Raw genomic sequence first — 17,553 nt, 5'->3', positions numbered from 1 at the left:
CACTGAGAGTTGAATAATAGGAGTGTGTCACAAATCACTTTGAGTTACAAGTCCTTGTAAATCGTCACTGCAAGGCTGAGCACAGTGGTTGTTTTGTGCTGCGGGGATTTATTTTGGTGGTCTGTTGAGATTTTATAAAATATAGTAAACATCAGTTTTCTTTTATTCGTTGTTTTACATGCTGACAGACACTCCTGTAAATGTAAAGTTGTAGACAAGCTGTCACAGTTCAGAGGAATGAAGTGATTGCACACACTGTACAGCTAATAAGTAGTGAATATGTGGCCTCTCAGGAATGTCTACTGATAATGATTCTTCCACAAGGACCTGTATCTGTAATATTGTGGCAAGTACTACCCTAATTTTCCAGTGACGTTGACATATTTACACCAGGCAGCATGGTAGACAACAGGGCAAGATACTCAATAAACGGACAATTTGCACTCTAATTCCCTCAATTTGTGCAACTGTAGGGCTGAATTAAAAAGCAAATAGCAATCAGCTCTTACCATAACTAGATAACCAAGGTTTAAACAGCTGCTTGTTCAAGGGCCTGGTGAGGCCCTCAGGGCCCCCGTAAACATATCCCTCAAACTTCTTACCTTCTCCCAGCTAACAACGATCTATTCTACATTTTCCTTGACCTCCATCCCCTTTGTCCTTATCAATGTATCTCCCTCTCCCCTGACATCAGTCTGAAGGGTCTCGACCCAAAACGTCTCCCATTCCTTCTCTCCAGAGATGCTGCCTGACCCACTGAGTTACTCCAGCATTTTGTGTCTATCTTCGGTGTAAACCAGCATCTACAGTTCCTTCCTACACATTGGAAGAATGTTGTTTAGCTGGAAATTGTACAGAGATTTGTGAGAATGTTGCCAGGAGAGAGCACCTCAGCTACAGGGAGAGATTGGACAGGCTAGGACTGTATTCCTTGGAGCGCAGAGGGATATGGAGTGATCTTATAGAGGTGTATAAAATAATGAGGGAATGCCCAATGTCTTTTACCCAGAATCGGGGAATCAAGAACCAGAGGACATAGGTTGAAGGTGAGAGAAGAAAGATTTAATAGGAACCTGAGGGGCAACTTTTTCCACACAGATGGTGGTGGGTTTATGGAACGAGCTGTCAGAGGAGTAGTCGAGACAGAAACTATAACAGGTGTTAAGAGACATTTGGACAGATACATGGAGAGGGAAGGTTTAGAGACAAATGGGCCAAATGTGGGCAAGTGGGTCTAGTGTAGATGGGGCACCTTGGTCGGCATGGGCAAGCTGAGCTGAAGAACCTGTTTCCTTGCTGTATGACTCAAGTATAGTTACCTTTCTTCAGTCCGTGTTCATTGAGATGCAATGCTTTCCTGTTTCAATGCACTCAGTTCAATCAAAGAAATGTCTCACTATGCCAAGTACAGAGAGGAGTGGGGCAAACAATTACATCCTTATGGACCAGAACAACAGCATAGAATGACTTGTTCAGTATTTTCTCTGGGCCTGTGTACTAATGCTGGTCTTGATTCAACAACTGTCCTGTACACAGCGGTATGCCTTTCAGAGATGGTGACCTGCTCGTTAAATTACATTTTCTCTGGGAAATTATCCAGGTATTATTTTCTCAGCTCCATTGACAAGGGCAACATCATGAATTGGCTTCACAAGGAATTATCAGCGCAAAGATGTGTTGATTTGCAGTAACGGATTCAACAATGATTTACCATTGCCTAGTTAGCAAAAAAAACGTCTTTCAACTGTTAGTTCCAGTAGTTTTAAAGAGTTTTCACTGGTCAATCTAAAGCCATGTTGCTCAATGGAAAACACCTGGTATGTACAGTTTGAATAACTTCTAATAACACTGATAAAGTAAAGCTTTATCCACTTCCAAATGTAGAACGTACCACAGAGTGCCAGCTTCAAGCCTATTTCCACGCTTTCAATGTGTGGAGACAGCACACCAGGAGTGTCCAATAAATAGATCATGGGTCTCTCACAGACCTGCAGAAACAGAACATTATACTCAGTAAAGGTGATGAGCAAATCACCAGCCCTAGATTATCACCAGTTGTATCTGTAGCTGATGATCATGTGATGAAGTACCCACCACCTCTGTACTGAAAGGATGAGAAGGAAATCAAATATATTAATAGCACGCTTCAGCTAATCAGGTCACAGTAACCTTCAGCTGTTCTCCAGGAGTCCTCGTTACAACAAGTGAACCATTTGTCACTGCAGAAAGCTGTTCCATAATACGGTACATTATCATGAAATAACCATCAGTGATTTTGCCAAGGTCTGCTGATATTCTTCATTTTACCAAGAGCGGAGAAGCATTCATTTTTATAGGTCTCATAATTAATAATGTGGTACCAATTTTTTTTAATAGTCAAGGATCAAGAGTGTGTCATTATCATATCTACTGAAACGGAACAATTAAATTCTTACTTTACTTTCTTACTTTCATTCATAAATTCTTACTTTGATTTTTAATTGTTACTGTGCCCATTGGTACAGAGAGGAGTGGGACATGTCACTTTCAGGGACTGAGAGCTCTGGATGCGTCTTTCTTTCCTTTTTTTAAAGCATATTGATGTAGATGAGTTTTCTAATCAATATTGCTTCTGGATATTTAATCCCAGTATGAACTAGATACCAGCTCTTCCTGGATCTATGATCCAGCTGAAACTGACTGGCATGAAAAGGATTGAAGCTACCCAAATAAATATTGAAACACAACATTCTTTGATAGTTGGTAAATTGCCCCAACAATATTTTAATGGCAAACATGAACTGCGGGCAGCTATTTCAAAATTCGCAAGAGGCTGCAGAGTGGTGGTCTCAGCCCGGTCGGTCCATCATGGGCACAGCCCTCCCCTATATCAAAGCATCTACACCAGGCACTGCCCTCCCCTACATCAAAGCATCTACACCAGGCACTGCCCTCCCCTACATCAAAGCATCTATACCAGGCACTGCCCTCCCCTATATCAAAGCATCTACACCAGGCACAGCCCTCCCCTACATCAAAGCATCTATACCAGGCACTGCCCTCCCCTACATCAAAGCATCTATACCAGGCACTGCCCTCCCCTATATCAAAGCATCTACACCAGGCACAGCCCTCCCCTACATCAAAGCATCTACACCAGGCACTGCCTCAAGAAGGCGGCATCTATCTATCATCAAGGATCCCCACCATCTGGGCAGTGCCCTCTTCTCACTGCTGTTGTCGGGCAGGAGATACAGAAGGCTGAAGTCACACACCACAAGGTGCAGGAACAGCTACTTTCCCTCAACTATCAGGTTCTTGAACCTACCTGCACAATCCTAACCCTACCTTGTCAACGGAATACTGTGGACTACATCTTGCGCTACAATGGACTTGTATTTTTCTAACTGTGTTTTGTATTAACGTCTTCCTTTCGAGTAGTCCTTTTTTTGTTGGTTTTTTTAAACTGCAGACAATAGACAATAAACAATAGGTGCAGGAGTAGGCCATTCAGCCCTTCGAGCCAGCACTGCCATTCAATGCGATCATGGCTGATCACTCTCAATCAGTACCCCGTTCCTGCCTTCTCCCCATACCCCCTCACTCCACTATCCTTAAGAACTCTATCCAGCTCTCTCTTGAAAGCATCCAACGAACTGGCCTCCACTGCCTTCTGAGGCAGAGAATTCCACACCTTTACCACTCTCTCACTGAAAAAGTTCTTCCTCATCTCCGTTCTAAATGGCCTACCCCTTATTCTTAAACTGTGGCCCCTTGTTCTGGACTCCCCCAACATTTGGGAACATGTTTCCTGCCTCTAATGTGTCCAATCCCCTAATTATCTTATATGTTTCAATAAGATCCCCCCTCATCCTTCTAAATTCCAGTGTATACAAGCCTAATTGCTCCAGCCTTTCAACATACGACAGTCCCGCCATTCCGGGAATTAACCTAGTGAACCTACGCTGCACGCCCTCAATAGCAAGAATATTCTTCCTCAAATTTGGAGACCAAAACTGCACACAGTACTCCAGGTGCGGACTCACCAGGGCCCGGTACAACTGTAGAAGGACCTCTTTGCTCCTATACTCAACTCCTCTTGTTACGAAGGCCAACATTCCATTGGCTTTCTTCACTGCCTGCTGTACCTGCATGCTTCCTTTCAGTGACTGATGCACTAGGACGCCCAGATCTCGTTGAACATCCCCTCTTCCTAACTTGACACCATTCAGATAATAATCTGCCTTTCTATTCTTACTTCCAAAGTGAATAACCTCACACTTATCTACATTAAACTGCATCTGCCATGTATCCGCCCACTCACACAACCTGTCCAAGTCACCCTGCAGCCTTATTGCATCTTCCTCACAATTCACACTACCCCCCAGCTTAGTATCATCTGCAAATGTGCTAATGGTACTTTTAATCCCTTCATCTAAGTCATTAATGTATATCGTAAATAGCTGGGGTCCCAGCACCGAACCTTGCTGTACCCCACTGGTCACTGCCTGCCATTCCGAAAGGGACCCATTTATCCCCACTCTTTGTTTTCTGTCTGTCAACCAATTTTCTATCCATGTCAGTACCCTACCCCCAATACCATGTGCTCTAATTTTGCCCACTAATCTCCTATGTGGGACCTTGTCGAAGGCTTTCTGAAAGTCGAGGTACACCACATCCACTGACTCTCCCCTGTCAATTTTCCTAGTTACATCCTCAAAAAATTCCAGTAGATTTGTCAAGCATGATTTCCCCTTCGTAAATCCATGCTGACTCGGAATGATCCCGTTACTGCTATCCAAATGCTCAGCAATTTCGTCTTTTATAATTGACTCCAGCATCTTCCCCACCACTGATGTCAGACTAACTGGTCTATAATTACCCGTTTTCTCTCTCCCTCCTTTCTTAAAAAGTGGGATAACATTTGCTATCCTCCAATCCACAGGAACTGATCCTGAATCTATAGAACATTGAAAAATGATCTCCAATGCTTCCACTATTTCTAGAGCCACCTCCTTAAGTACCCTGGGATGCAGACCATCAGGCCCTGCAGAATTTGTGTATAATGAATGGATCATTTATGCTTTTGCCTATTTGTCGGAGTGCCTGTGAGATTTTACCTGTACCTCATCATACATAGAAAATAGGTACAGGAGTAGGCCATTCGGCCCTTCGAGCCTGCACCGCCATTCAATATGATCATGGCTGATCATCCAACTCAGTATCCCGTACCTGCCTTCTCTCCATACCCCCTGATCCCTTTAGCCACAAGGGCCACATCTAACTCCCTCTTAAATATAGCCAATGAACTGGCCTCAACTACCTTCTGTGGCAGAGAATTCCACAGATTCACCACTCTCTGTGTGAAAAAAAACTTTCTCATCTCGGTCCTAAAAGACTTCCCCCTTATCCTTAAACTGTGACTCCTTGTCACAGTGCAGATGACAATAAACTCAACCATGGAGCAATACACTATCGCTTTCCACCATCAGAGGCCTGAACACCTCATGGCCACATCGATGCCGGCACGACTGTAAAAACGAGGTCTTGCAATCTTTCTCCCATAAACCAGTGATCCGACTTGCAACAAAGACAGACTGAAGTGTCTGCTCCAACATTCCTTGGCCAAGGTGAAGACCCAATGTTTCTTCATGTATGATTGTTGTTAGAATGTGGAATATAACACACGAGAGGCCCTTCAGCCCACAATGTCTGTGCTGAACATGATGCCAAGACCTGGATCACGACCCTTCAGACAGAAACACCACCTATCTACCTTCTGCAGGGATGCTGCCTGACTTGCTGAGTTACTCTAACACTTTGTGTCCTTTTGTGTATAAACCAGCACCTGCATTTCTTTGTCTCCACATGATGCCAAGACCATCTCTTATCCACCTGCACATAATCCATATCCCTACATTCCCTCCATATCCATGTGCCTATCCAAAAACTTCATAAACACCACCATCGCACCTGCCCCCACCACCACCCCTGGCAGCCTGTTCCAGGGACTCACCTCCCTCTGTGTAAAAAACAACTTGCCTCACACATCTCCTTTAAACATTCGTCAGTGCCAATTATTAAACATTCCTTCAAGTGGGTTCATGCCAGCTTTTGCACAAGTCCCCAGGTCTCAGGAGTACTGCATATATATTAGTATTACCACACATGTCCAAAGAGTGTAACTGGGGTCTAAGCAGCCAATAGACCACATACTGATTAGACAGAACCACTTTCATGTTGATATCTCACCGCTGCCAGAGGAGGCGATGCAATCACAAGTAATCACTTTTTTAACAAAAGAGACATTTAGACAGACAAGGTAGGCAAGAATACAGTACGGTTGTCAGGGATTATGGGGAGAAATCAGGGGAATGGGGTAAGGGGAGGTGGACCAGCCTTGAATGAATGGTGGAGTAGACTTGATGGGCTGAATGGTCTATTTCTGTTCCATCACATGAATACAGACCTAACACAGGCAAACTGGATCAGTGTTGATAGGTGAGAGTCGGCATGGGTGTGAGGGGGTGAAGGACGCATTGTAATGCTGTTTGATGAAGGAGGCTGGGCCACGGCATGGTAGATGACATGCTATATAGTGAGCGGCACGGTGGCACAGCGGGAGAGTTGCTGCCTTACAGCGCCGAAGACCCAGGTTCGATCCCGACTATGGGTGCTGTCTGCATGGAGTTTGTACATTCTCCCCATAACCAGGTGAGTTTTCTCCGAGTTCTTCAGTTTCCTCCCACACTCCAAAGATGTACGTTTGTACGTTAATTGGCTTGTTGTTTGTGTAAATTGTCCCTAGTGTGTGTAATAGTGTTCGGGGATCGCTGGTCGGTGCAGACTTCGTGGGCCGAAGGGCCTGTTCCTGCGCTGTATCTCTAAACTGAACTATAAAATGAAGTGAGGCATGGGCAAGAATCTTTCCCCACAGATAACGGGTGCCATGCCCGATGACCTGCATTCACACTTGGGGCATTGACCATCACTGTGCCCCCGCTAGCCAGCCAATGCATTTGTCTAACATGCATCAGTGCTGCGCCCTCGTTACCTAGCCAATGCATTTGTCTAACATGCAACACAGCTTCATCAGGCTTCCTGAATGCATCTGGGAACAAAATCCACAAACACGTGCCGCACACACATTATTTTCTAAACTTCACTTATATTCACCTGAATCTTGGTGAGGACAGCTCTGGTAATCCCTGGAGCACCACCAACTCTCGATGCTTTGCCTTCAAACAAAACAAGGAAATGCCTTTAGCCCTCGAGCAACTCGACTGTAAAATTAGAAGCGAGATTGTGCTTTTCTAGAATTCAATAATGACAAGCAAAATATTGCTAGATTAAACAGGGCTGGGAGAAAACAAAAATAATATCCCGTAATGTTTAATTCCATCAGTGGAAGGGTGGAATTTTAAGGGAGGTTCTATGCTTCCAGCAGCAGAGCCAGGTTCACAGGGCTTGAGCCAAAGGTGAAGCCACGACATTGGAATCAGCCATGTCCTTCTGCTGCATGGTATCCTTAGCCCTGCTGTTCACTGATCTTGGGATGAATCTGAAGATGCAACCGATCAGTTTATTGACTCTTAAAGGTTAGAGCTGAGACAAAGGCCGTTTTGTGCCCACACCTAGACGTTTTGGTAAACGTGTTATACCTTTCCTTAAATACATCCTTCGCATGGCATTAATGAGGGATGACTTCCCGACGTTTGGCACACCGATTACCATCAAACAGTACTCCACGTTCTACAGGGGAACAAGGCAAATTGCAAGTTTCATATTATTAGGTGTCCTGAACAAAAGCGGAATGTATACATTCTAAATGATCATACATGTTCTACATGGTCTACCAATGATATATGGGACTGACACAGTTAAGACACACATCCACAACTGTGCTGAACTGATAGGTACAAATTCCAAATATCTATCAGTGTGGTCAACATACCTTTCTCTCAAGTACTCCACTCTCCAATTATAGTGTTTGGCCTCATTTCAAATCTCCCTAGGTACCTTCCTTGACAAGGAAATATTTCCAAAGATTTATCACCTTTCCAGATTATAGAAAAAAATAATTTCAGAGAAGAAATCTATGTCACTGAAGGCCATTTGGCCCATAATGTTGATGCTGGCCAATTTATTTTATGATTATTATTCATTTATCCGTGTGCTATTGCATTTTTAGTCCTATTAAGCTGCAGCAAGTAAGAGTTTCATTGTTCTGTTGCCTGTGATAATTTAGTAGTGGGAACAACGAACAATGAACAAGTAGGAGCCGGTACAGATGACAATGAAACAATCTTGACTTCCACTGTTCCCATCTGCCCACCACATCTCCCTGGTTCTGTTCCACTTTCATTCCGATCTGATTTCATAATCTGCAGCTCTTCCTTGTTCTTATGTTTATATCTCCCTCTCCTCCCCATCCTCATTCCATCTGGCAATCAAACGTTCCTTCCCTGCGTCTAACTATTGCCTGCCGGGCCTTGCTTCTCTCCCTCCTCTCTTCCAGCCGTCTTCCCCCTCCTACAATCAGTCTCCCTGCCCAAAATAACACTGTTTCTCCAGAGATGCTGCCTGACCCGCAGAGTTACTCCAGCACTCTGTATTTTTTGCTTATGATTCCAGCATCTGCAGTTCCCTTTGTCTATGTATAATTATTGCTCGCCAGCTCTTGCCCCAGCCTTCTCCTCCTCATCTACACTGACAATCTCCCTTCTATTCTAACTTGACCTGAAACATAGACTGTGTATATCCCTTCACAAATACTATCTGACTCGCTGAGATCCTCCAGCAGCTCAATTTTGCACATATTCCTGTTCAACTGGCCAGACTGCAATGATTTGTTTAATACTTTGTCGCACGATCCATGCAAATTCAAAACAAAAATTGAGCTGGGACTGAGGTGCAATCGAGGCAGCATCGGTTCACCCATTACCCATACCTTTGGGGCAGGTATGAGATTGCTTCAAGGAGAGGGAACACATTCCTTCAACTTTGTGTCGTAAAACTTCATCTGGTGCCATGCTAATGTTTAATTTAATTAATGTTTGAAAATAGGCAACCTACTTACTCACAGTAAAGTTTGTAACAATAGTAACCTTTCATTCACCATCAATCACAAGGCCAATTTTTGTATCATTTGTAAACTTCTTCATTATGTCTCCTATACTTGGGTCTAAGTCATTAATATAGATTTCCAAAAGGGATCAAGCAGCAAGGACTAAAGAATGTACTTGTAAACAGCTTCCAATTACAAACACCCTTTGCTTCCTACGCCTGACGAATCTGGATCCAATTGACCACGATGGATCCATCAGGTAATTTAGTAACAGGATGCACAAAATGCCCGGCACCAAATATTTTAATGGATTCCACTGGTTATGTAGTCATGCATAAATCATTCTGCCCTGAACTTCAAAGTTATCTAAATGGTGGCTGCTGCAAAGAATTGTGTGTGAGCTAAACTCACGAAGTTATTCATTCGGAAGCTCCTCATAAGTTGTTATGCAGATTCATGTATACTCACTCCTTGCATGCTCACAGAAACATTGTGCAAGTGATGCATGATGACAAGTGGTTTATGCACAACTCCATACACATGAGTGTGTGATACATATGCATTGGTTCATGACATCAAACAACCAAATGTACATTATAAACATTACCCAATCTCCTTACCTCGGTTCGATGATATCGGTCACTTTTTTGAATGAGATCTGTAACAATGGGAACAATCTACCAATAACCAAAAAGCAGAAATTAACGATCAATTCAAAAACCAGGAAAACTTATTGTATAGGATTTACATTTAAATCTGGAGATAATTTATACTGCCCTGTTAAATATCAATGTTTATGCAGAGGCTTTAAAATAATTTCACATATGTGCACAATCTTTGGAAAGAAATATACTTATTGTTGGAACTCAGCAACTGCATTGTTGGCTGTCGATTTGAAACCAATGTTTCTGGACAGTGACTCTGAGTAGGTGCCAACAAACTTCCTATTAGTATTTAGGTTCTAATAAATGAATCCTAGTGAACAGCTCTTTCAGTATTCCTCGGTATTCATTTGCCTGCTGTGATTTGGTAGTTCATTTAACACAGTTCACCCTTGTTGTATGATCCAGGATACATCAAAAGCAGAATGGAGCTGGTACAGCTACAATCAAAGCAGCATCTGTTGACCATTTGTGGCAGGTATGAGATTGCCTCAAGGAGATGCGACATATTCCTTTAACTTCATATGCTGATGCTTCATCTGGTGCTGTGCTAATGTTTAATTTATTAAACATCTGAGGGCAGTTCGTACTGAAAGAAATTGGAGAGACTTGAATCGTTTTTTCCAGTGAAGGGAAAGCTGATAACAACATATAAAATTATGAGATGGGGTACTCAGTCACAACCTTTTCCCACGATGGAAACAATAAATACTTGAGGGCATAGCTTTAAGGTAAGAGGGGCAAAGTTCAAAGGAGATGTGTGGTGTGAGTTTTTATTTTACGCAGAGGGTGGTGAATACCTGGAATGAGTTGCCAGGGGTGGTGGAGGCAGATACGATATTGGCATTTAAGAGACTTTGAATAGGCATTCCAAATGGAGGGATTAGATGCAAGCAGCTAAGAGTGGTTGGCACAGCCATTGTTGGCCAACAGGCCTGTTCCTATGTTGTACAGTTCTATATTCCATGTCCCAAGATCAACATTGGTAAAATTGTATATTTCTTCACCTATTGACTAAAGAAATATCATATCTATATCACTTTGAAATTCAAGGTATCACAAAATGCTGGAGTAACTCAGCGAGTCAGGCAGCATCTCTGGAGAGAAGGAATGGACTCTCATGGACCCCGAAGGTCTCGACCCGGGACGTCATCCATTCCTTCTCTCCAGAGATGCTGCCTGACCCACTGAGTTACTCCAGCATTTTGTGATACCTTCGATTTGTACCAGCATCTGCAGTTATTTTCCTATACACTTTGAAATTCAAAGTACCTTGGGAATGTGTCTCAAAGTATCATCAGAATTTATGTTGTACAAAAGTATTCTACAGGGGAGTCATGCTTGAAGCTAGATGTGGTGACTGAAGTGGGATCCTGGTTTAATAGACAATAGACAAAAGGTGCAGGAGGAGGCCATTCAGCCCTTCGAGCCAGCACCGCCATTTAATGTGATCATGGCTGATCATTCACAATCAGTACCCCGTTCCTGCCCTCTCCCCATGCCCTCTGACTCCGCTATCATTAAGAGCTCTATCTAGCTCTCTCTTGAAGCATCTACAAAGGATAGGATAGCAAGTTCCCCACATGCCCAATGTTTACTCTGGCTGTTCTGGGGTGATTGGTACGATTTATCATTTGCCACAGGCCCATCTCAGTGTGGGCTGTGTTTCCAGGGAGCCTTCAGATTGCATAGAAGTTTTACATCAGGTAAGATTCAGGAAGTGATCATCGTTGAATGGATGCTGAATATAGGAACAGGGACTATCATTTTCAACGTGCTCATATTTGAAAGGATATCCCTGATGGCCACCACTGATATCACAGGAAACTCCTGGTGAACTAAACTGAATTCAAGCAAATTCAAATGAAGAACTCACTTTCTTTACATGGACATCCTTGTCCCGAAAGCAGTCGGTGAAAAGGACATTTCGGATTCCTTGTTCATCCAATTCCTTCAGAACTCGCTTAACAATAAAAAGAAATATGTTCATTCTAATGAAAATATAAAACAGAATACTCTGCTAAACATTGCCATTGTGCTTCAGACTTACACCTGACTTTCGTCAAATACTAAACTAACATTCTACAATTCTTAGTTCAAGAGAATCTTGTAACTTAGACTACAATTCAGAAATTATGTCTAGAATTTGGTTTTAAATTTCTTTGTGTTAGTCTGAGCTATAAAAGGTGCTATACAAATGCAAGTTATTTTTTAAAACTAAATTCTCATTTGACAAAGTTAGTGCAGGAATAGCAGGGGCTATGACGGAAATATTTCAAACGTCATTAGAAATGGGGATGGTGCCGGAAGATTGGCGCATTGCGCATGTTGTGCCTTTGTTTAAAAAAGGTTCTAAAAGTAAACCTAGCAATTATAGACCTGTTAGTTTGACGTCTGTGGTGGGAAAATTAATGGAAAAGATACTTAGGGACAATATATATAATCACATGGATAAACAAGGCCTGATTAGAAACAGTCAACATGGATTTGTGCCTGGAAGGTCATGTTTGACTAATCTTCTTGAATTTTTTTGAAGAGGTTACCAGGGAAATTGATAAGGGCAAGGCTGTGGATGTTGTCTATATGGACTTCAGTAAGGCATTTGACAAGGTTCCACATGGAAGGTTGATTAAGAAGGTTAAATCGTTGGGTATTAATAGTGAGGTTGCAAGATGGATTCAACAATGGCTGAATGGGAGATACCAGAGGGTAATGGTTGACAACTGTATGTCAGGTTGGAGGCCAGTGTCTAGTGTGTTGGGTCCACTGTTGTTTGTCATTTACATTAATGATCTGGATGATGGTGTGGCAAATTGGATTAGTAAGTATGCAGATGATACTAAGATAGGTGGTGTAGTTAATAATGAAGTAGATTTTCAAAGTCTACAGAGAGACTTGGGCCTTTTGGAAGGGTGGGCTGAAAGATGGCAGATGGAGTTTAATGCTGATAAGTGTGAGGTGCTGCATTTTGGTAGGACAGATCAAAATAGGACGTACAGAGTAAATGGTAGGGAATTGAGGAATGCAGTGGAACAGAGGGATCTGGGAATAACTGTGCATTGTTCCCTGAAGGTGGAATCTCATGTGGATAGGGTGGTGAAGAAGGCGTTTGGTATGCTTGCCTTTATAAATCAGAGCATCGAGTATAGAAGTCGGGATGTGATGTTAAAATTGTACAGGGCATTGGTGAGGCCGAATCTGGAGTATGGTGTGCAGTTCTGGTCGCCAAATTATAGGAAGTATGTCGACGAAATGGAGAGGGTACAGAGGAGATTTACTAGAATGTTGCCTGGGTTTCAGCACTTAAACTACAGAGAGAGGTTGAACAGGTTGGGTCTTTATTCTTTGGGGTGTAGAAGGTTGAGGGGGGACTTGATAGAGGTTTTTAAATTTTAAGAGGGACGGACAGAGTTGACGTGGGTAGGCTTTTCCCTTTGAGAGTGGGGAAGATTCCAACAAGGGGACATAACTTCAGAATTAAGGGACAAAAGTTTAGGGGTAACATGAGGGGTAACTTCTTTACTAAGAGGGTGGTGGCTGTATGGAATGAGCTTCCGGTGGAAGTGGTGGAGGCAGGCTCGATTTTATTATTTAAGAGTAAATTGGATAGGTATATGGATGGGAGGGGATTGGAGGGTTATGGTCTAAGAGCAGGTAGATGAGACTAGGTCAGAGAAAGTGGTCGGCGTGGACTGGTAGGGCCGAATGGGCCTGTTTCCGTGCTGTAATTGTTATATGGTTATTATATGGTTAAAGGAAAACCTGGTTCCTATTCCTTCATTGATCCAGAAGTAAATGGTTTATTGTGTTTATATTGCATTGCAATAGCCATTATTTGTATCATTCATTGTCCAAATGACTATCTGTCTCCGAGCTCATTATCCATACCATTCCCCTCCCTGCAGAACAATGACAGAGATCACTAGTTTTGGAAAGCTTCTGTCCTCACTTAATATTTCTGAAATACCTTGTGACCCAGTAGTTCAAATGCAAGGTTGCTGTGACCTTGGTGATTAGATAAGTTGTGCTGGATTCACTGACAATATTGTGGCATTCTTCTCCTCCCCTGAGGCTGACACTTCTTGAGGCTCCATGAGAGACAATAAATGCTGCGATGTGGCACAGTCAGGACCCGGCATCACTGAGTAGCATGTGTAGGACTTGTGTCAAGTCGTACATCTCCATTCTCTGCATCATGGGCTTACAGGCGCCACAGGGAAATTTGGAGGAAATTCAGCACCAACTGCTCTTACATTTTACCCCACAGTGTAAAAAGGCTGCATGGGAAAACTGTGAAATAAGTGGAGTTACGGAGCAATTTGCAGCCTAGCTTGTCGTTGTACAGACCTGTTTATTTGTTAGATCAGCTATGTCCATTTTGTTCAGCACCAGTAGATGTGGCCTGACGCCCAAGGTCTCCTTAAATACAGGGTTGCGCCCAGACAGAGGAATGTAATAATGGTCAAGGATTATTGACAGTAGTTTATAGCCATGAAGAGGAACTCTTATTAACCATTTCATCTGCAGACACCACAATGATTTATCTTTATTACTGCTAGTTGGTTATAATGTTTTCGACATCATAAATATAAATGCCTATTTTAAGACAAAGGTATTTGACAATAGCAATCCCTCCAAAATGGGAGGAATTGATGGAACCATGGTGGTACTAGATTGATCATTACAATCACCACTTTCTAAAATGCAGTGGGAAAAACCTGTCAGTTTAGCACAGTCCCAGAAGGACCTAGAATTGACCCACAGTCCAAGCGGGTAAATTGATTGCAGAACGAGGTCAATGACTAACTTACCTGTCAATAATCAAGAATTTCCCATTTTAGCCTCTGATGAAATACACAAGAGTAGATTGGAGCAGCACCTTGCAATGAACCTGGACTGTAGAGGCAAGGAACTGTGGGTGCTGGTTTACAAAAAAAGACACAAAGTGCTGGAGTAACTCAGCGGGTCAGACAGCATCTCTGAAGAACATGGATGAGAATACTACCTGACCCGCTGAGTTACTCCAGTACAGTGTGTCTTTTAAAAAAAAAAAATAGATTTGTGAACTTGAGTTATATGGAGAGGTTGGACATGGTGGGCTTGAGTTATATGGAGAAGTTAGACAGGGTGGGCTTTGGTCTTGGGAGCCTGGGAAGCTGAGGATCACATTGGGGTCCACAAGGTCATGAGGGGAATGGATAAAGTGCATGGTTATATTCTGTTCCTTAAGAGGATTCTAAAACTAGAGGGAAACAGCTTTAGGTGAGAGGGAAGTGATAATCGAGGTGCCTCAATTATTTCAATGAGGGCAGTCTGTACCCGGAAGTGGATAAAATTATGACTTTCAAAAGACATTTCGACAAATATAGGAAGAGGTGTGAGGAGCCCAGTATTCCAACAGAGCTGGCATATTCAAGTTGGGCCATGGGCCTGCTTCCATGCTGTAGAGCTCTCAGATGCCAAGAACAAATTTTAGCATAGTGGCAATGCAAGTGAAACCAACATTCACTAAATGGATCAACTGAACTGCGGAGGTGTCTCACATGTTAGCGTCACTGTTATGTACATTGGAAGTTTCATTATGGCTATCTAATGATGGTGCCTTGTAGCATTTGGGGTAAATAGTTTAAGGAGAACAGCCTTAAAGGATATTCGTGCATCGTGAACTTCAATTATACAATCCACTTTCTTCAGACTAGCTTGCATCTTTTTAAGTCCTAGAAGGTACAACAGAAACAGGCTTCAGGATACGGACCATGTTTTGTTAAAGTACAAGCAATCTATCTGCATCCCCATCATTTAGCCAAATCAATGTTCCTGATTCACAAACCTAGTTATATGCATGCAAACAAACAAAATATTTTCACTGTAGGAGACAATAATAAACTAAATTACACTGTATGTGGGACAAGAAAACACTTCTGAGGCAGAATCGTCTAATCTGGAATCATCACATCATAGAATTTTCTGGAAAGTGGGCAGATAAAATTTACGAGGATGTTGCCTGGATTCAAAGTCTTGAGCTGTAGGGAGATGTCGGGCAGGCGACAATAGACAATAGGTGCAGGAGGAGGCCATTTGGCCCTTCGAGCCTGCACGTACCGCCATTCAATGTGATCATGGCAATCATTCTCAATCAATACCCCGTTCCTGCCTTCTCCCCATACCCCCTGACTCCACTATCCTTAAGAGCTCTATCTAGCTCTCTCTTGAATGCATTCAGAGAATTGGCCTCCACTGGCTTCTGAGGCAGAGAATTCCACAGATTCACCACTCTCTGACTAAAAAACTTTTTCCTCATCTCAGTTCTAAATGGCCTACCCCTTATTCTTAAACTGTGGCCCTTGGTTCTGGACTCCCCCAACATTGGGAACATGTTTCCTGCCTCTAACGTGTCCAACCCCTTAATAATCTTAGACGTTTCAAGGGGAACATTGGCGAGGACTTTATTCCTTGGAGCTCAGTGAGATCTGAAAGAGGCAGATAAAACCACATGGGGACTCGATAGGGTGGAGAAAGCAAGAGCTGAAGGGCATAGGTGTAAGGTGAGGAGAAGTTTAATAGGAACCAACAAAGATAAAACCTTTCTTCCAGAGTGTAGTGGAGATGTTGGATGGGCTGCCACATAAATCACTCGGGGCTGGGACAGTAATAATAATTAAGGATCATGTGGACGGGTGGGACAGGACGAGCTGATCTGCCCACTTTGATCAGCTCCCCCCGACCCCACACCCAGCTCCGGGCCCCGGGACTGGACTCCTGGGGTCCCCCCAGCCCCTGGACTGCTCCCCCACACCCCGGTACAGTTCCCCCCGGCCCCACACCTAGGCCCCCGGCCCCCCCCGGCCCCACACCTAGGCCCCCGGGCCCCCCCGGCCCCACACCTAGGCCTCCGGGCCCCCCCGACCCCACACCTAGGCCCCCGGCCCCCCCCGGCCCCACACCTAGGCCCCCGGGCCCCCCCGACCCCACACCTAGGCCCCCGGCCCCCCCGGCCCCACACCTAGGCCCCCGGGCCCCCCCGGCCCCACACCTAGGCCCCCGGGCCCCCCCGGCCCCACACCTAGGCCCCCGGGCCCCCCCGGCCCCACACCTAGGCCCCCGGGCTCCCCCAGCCCCACACCTAGGCCCCCGGGCCCCCCCAGCCCCACACCTAGGCCCCCGGGCCCCCCCGGCCCCACACCTAGGCCCCCGGGCCCCCCCCAGCCCCACACCTAGGCCCCCGGGCCCCCCCCGGCCCCACACCTAGGCCCCCGGGCCCCCCGGCCCCACACCTAGGCCCCCGGGCCCCCCCGGCCCCACACCTAGGCCCCCCGGGCCCCCCCGGCCCCACACCTAGGCCCCCCGGGCCCCCCCGGCCCCACACCTAGGCCCCCGGGCCCCCCCAGCCCCAGGCTCCCCCCGGCCTCACACCCAAGCTCCGGCCCCGGCCCTGGCCCTGGGCTCCCCCCCCCCCCGCGGCCGCTACCTCTGGCCATGTGCCCCGGGAACCACCGCGCCAGGTCGCGGCTGCCGAGGTCGAAGGTGCGGGAGAGCCGGAGGGCGGCGTGGGCGGCTGGGCCGCTCATGGATGGGCACCGGGTACCCGCGCCGGGCAGGTAGGGAGCGTCGCCAAACCCGCCTCTGCGTCAGGGAGCGTCGCCAATCCCGCCCCGCGCCAGGCAGGCAGAGAGCGTCGCCAATCCCGCCCCTATGTCAGGGAGAGTCTCCAAACCCGCACCGGCGCCAGGGAGTGTCTCTAAACCCGCGTCAGGGAGCGTCTTCAAACCCGCTTCTGCGCCAGGGAGCGTCACCAAATTCGCCTCGGCGCCAGGGAGCGTCACCAAATCCCCCCCGGCGCCAGGG

The 17,553-nt window shown here is 45.3% G+C and overlaps 1 protein-coding gene across 2 annotated transcripts in view; it reads right to left on the bottom strand.

The window, feature by feature from the left end:
- The window catches only part of mtg1 (mitochondrial ribosome-associated GTPase 1), a 24,769-nt gene extending 7,216 nt beyond the window's left edge, over nt 1-17,553 (bottom strand). The window contains exons 1-8 of one of the 2 annotated variants that reach the window (XM_078428576.1): nt 17,429-17,553; nt 15,361-15,425; nt 14,056-14,160; nt 11,585-11,671; nt 9,667-9,723; nt 7,641-7,731; nt 7,156-7,217; nt 1,892-1,988 (exon numbers count right to left, since the gene is read on the bottom strand). In XM_078428576.1, coding sequence (XP_078284702.1) covers nt 1,892-1,988; nt 7,156-7,217; nt 7,641-7,731; nt 9,667-9,723; nt 11,585-11,671; nt 14,056-14,160; nt 15,361-15,414 — 553 coding nt within the window. In that variant the 5' untranslated portion in view covers nt 15,415-15,425; nt 17,429-17,553. Of the gene's footprint in view, nt 1-1,891; nt 1,989-7,155; nt 7,218-7,640; nt 7,732-9,666; nt 9,724-11,584; nt 11,672-14,055; nt 14,161-15,360; nt 15,426-17,176; nt 17,408-17,428 lie in introns of those variants that run through there. The other variant, XM_078428575.1, reaches the window with a different exon arrangement.

This window comes from Rhinoraja longicauda, chromosome 35, assembly GCF_053455715.1.
Source record: "Rhinoraja longicauda isolate Sanriku21f chromosome 35, sRhiLon1.1, whole genome shotgun sequence".
Taxonomy (NCBI): Eukaryota; Metazoa; Chordata; class Chondrichthyes; order Rajiformes; family Arhynchobatidae; genus Rhinoraja; species Rhinoraja longicauda.
This window is presented reverse-complemented; position numbering and strand designations above follow the sequence as displayed.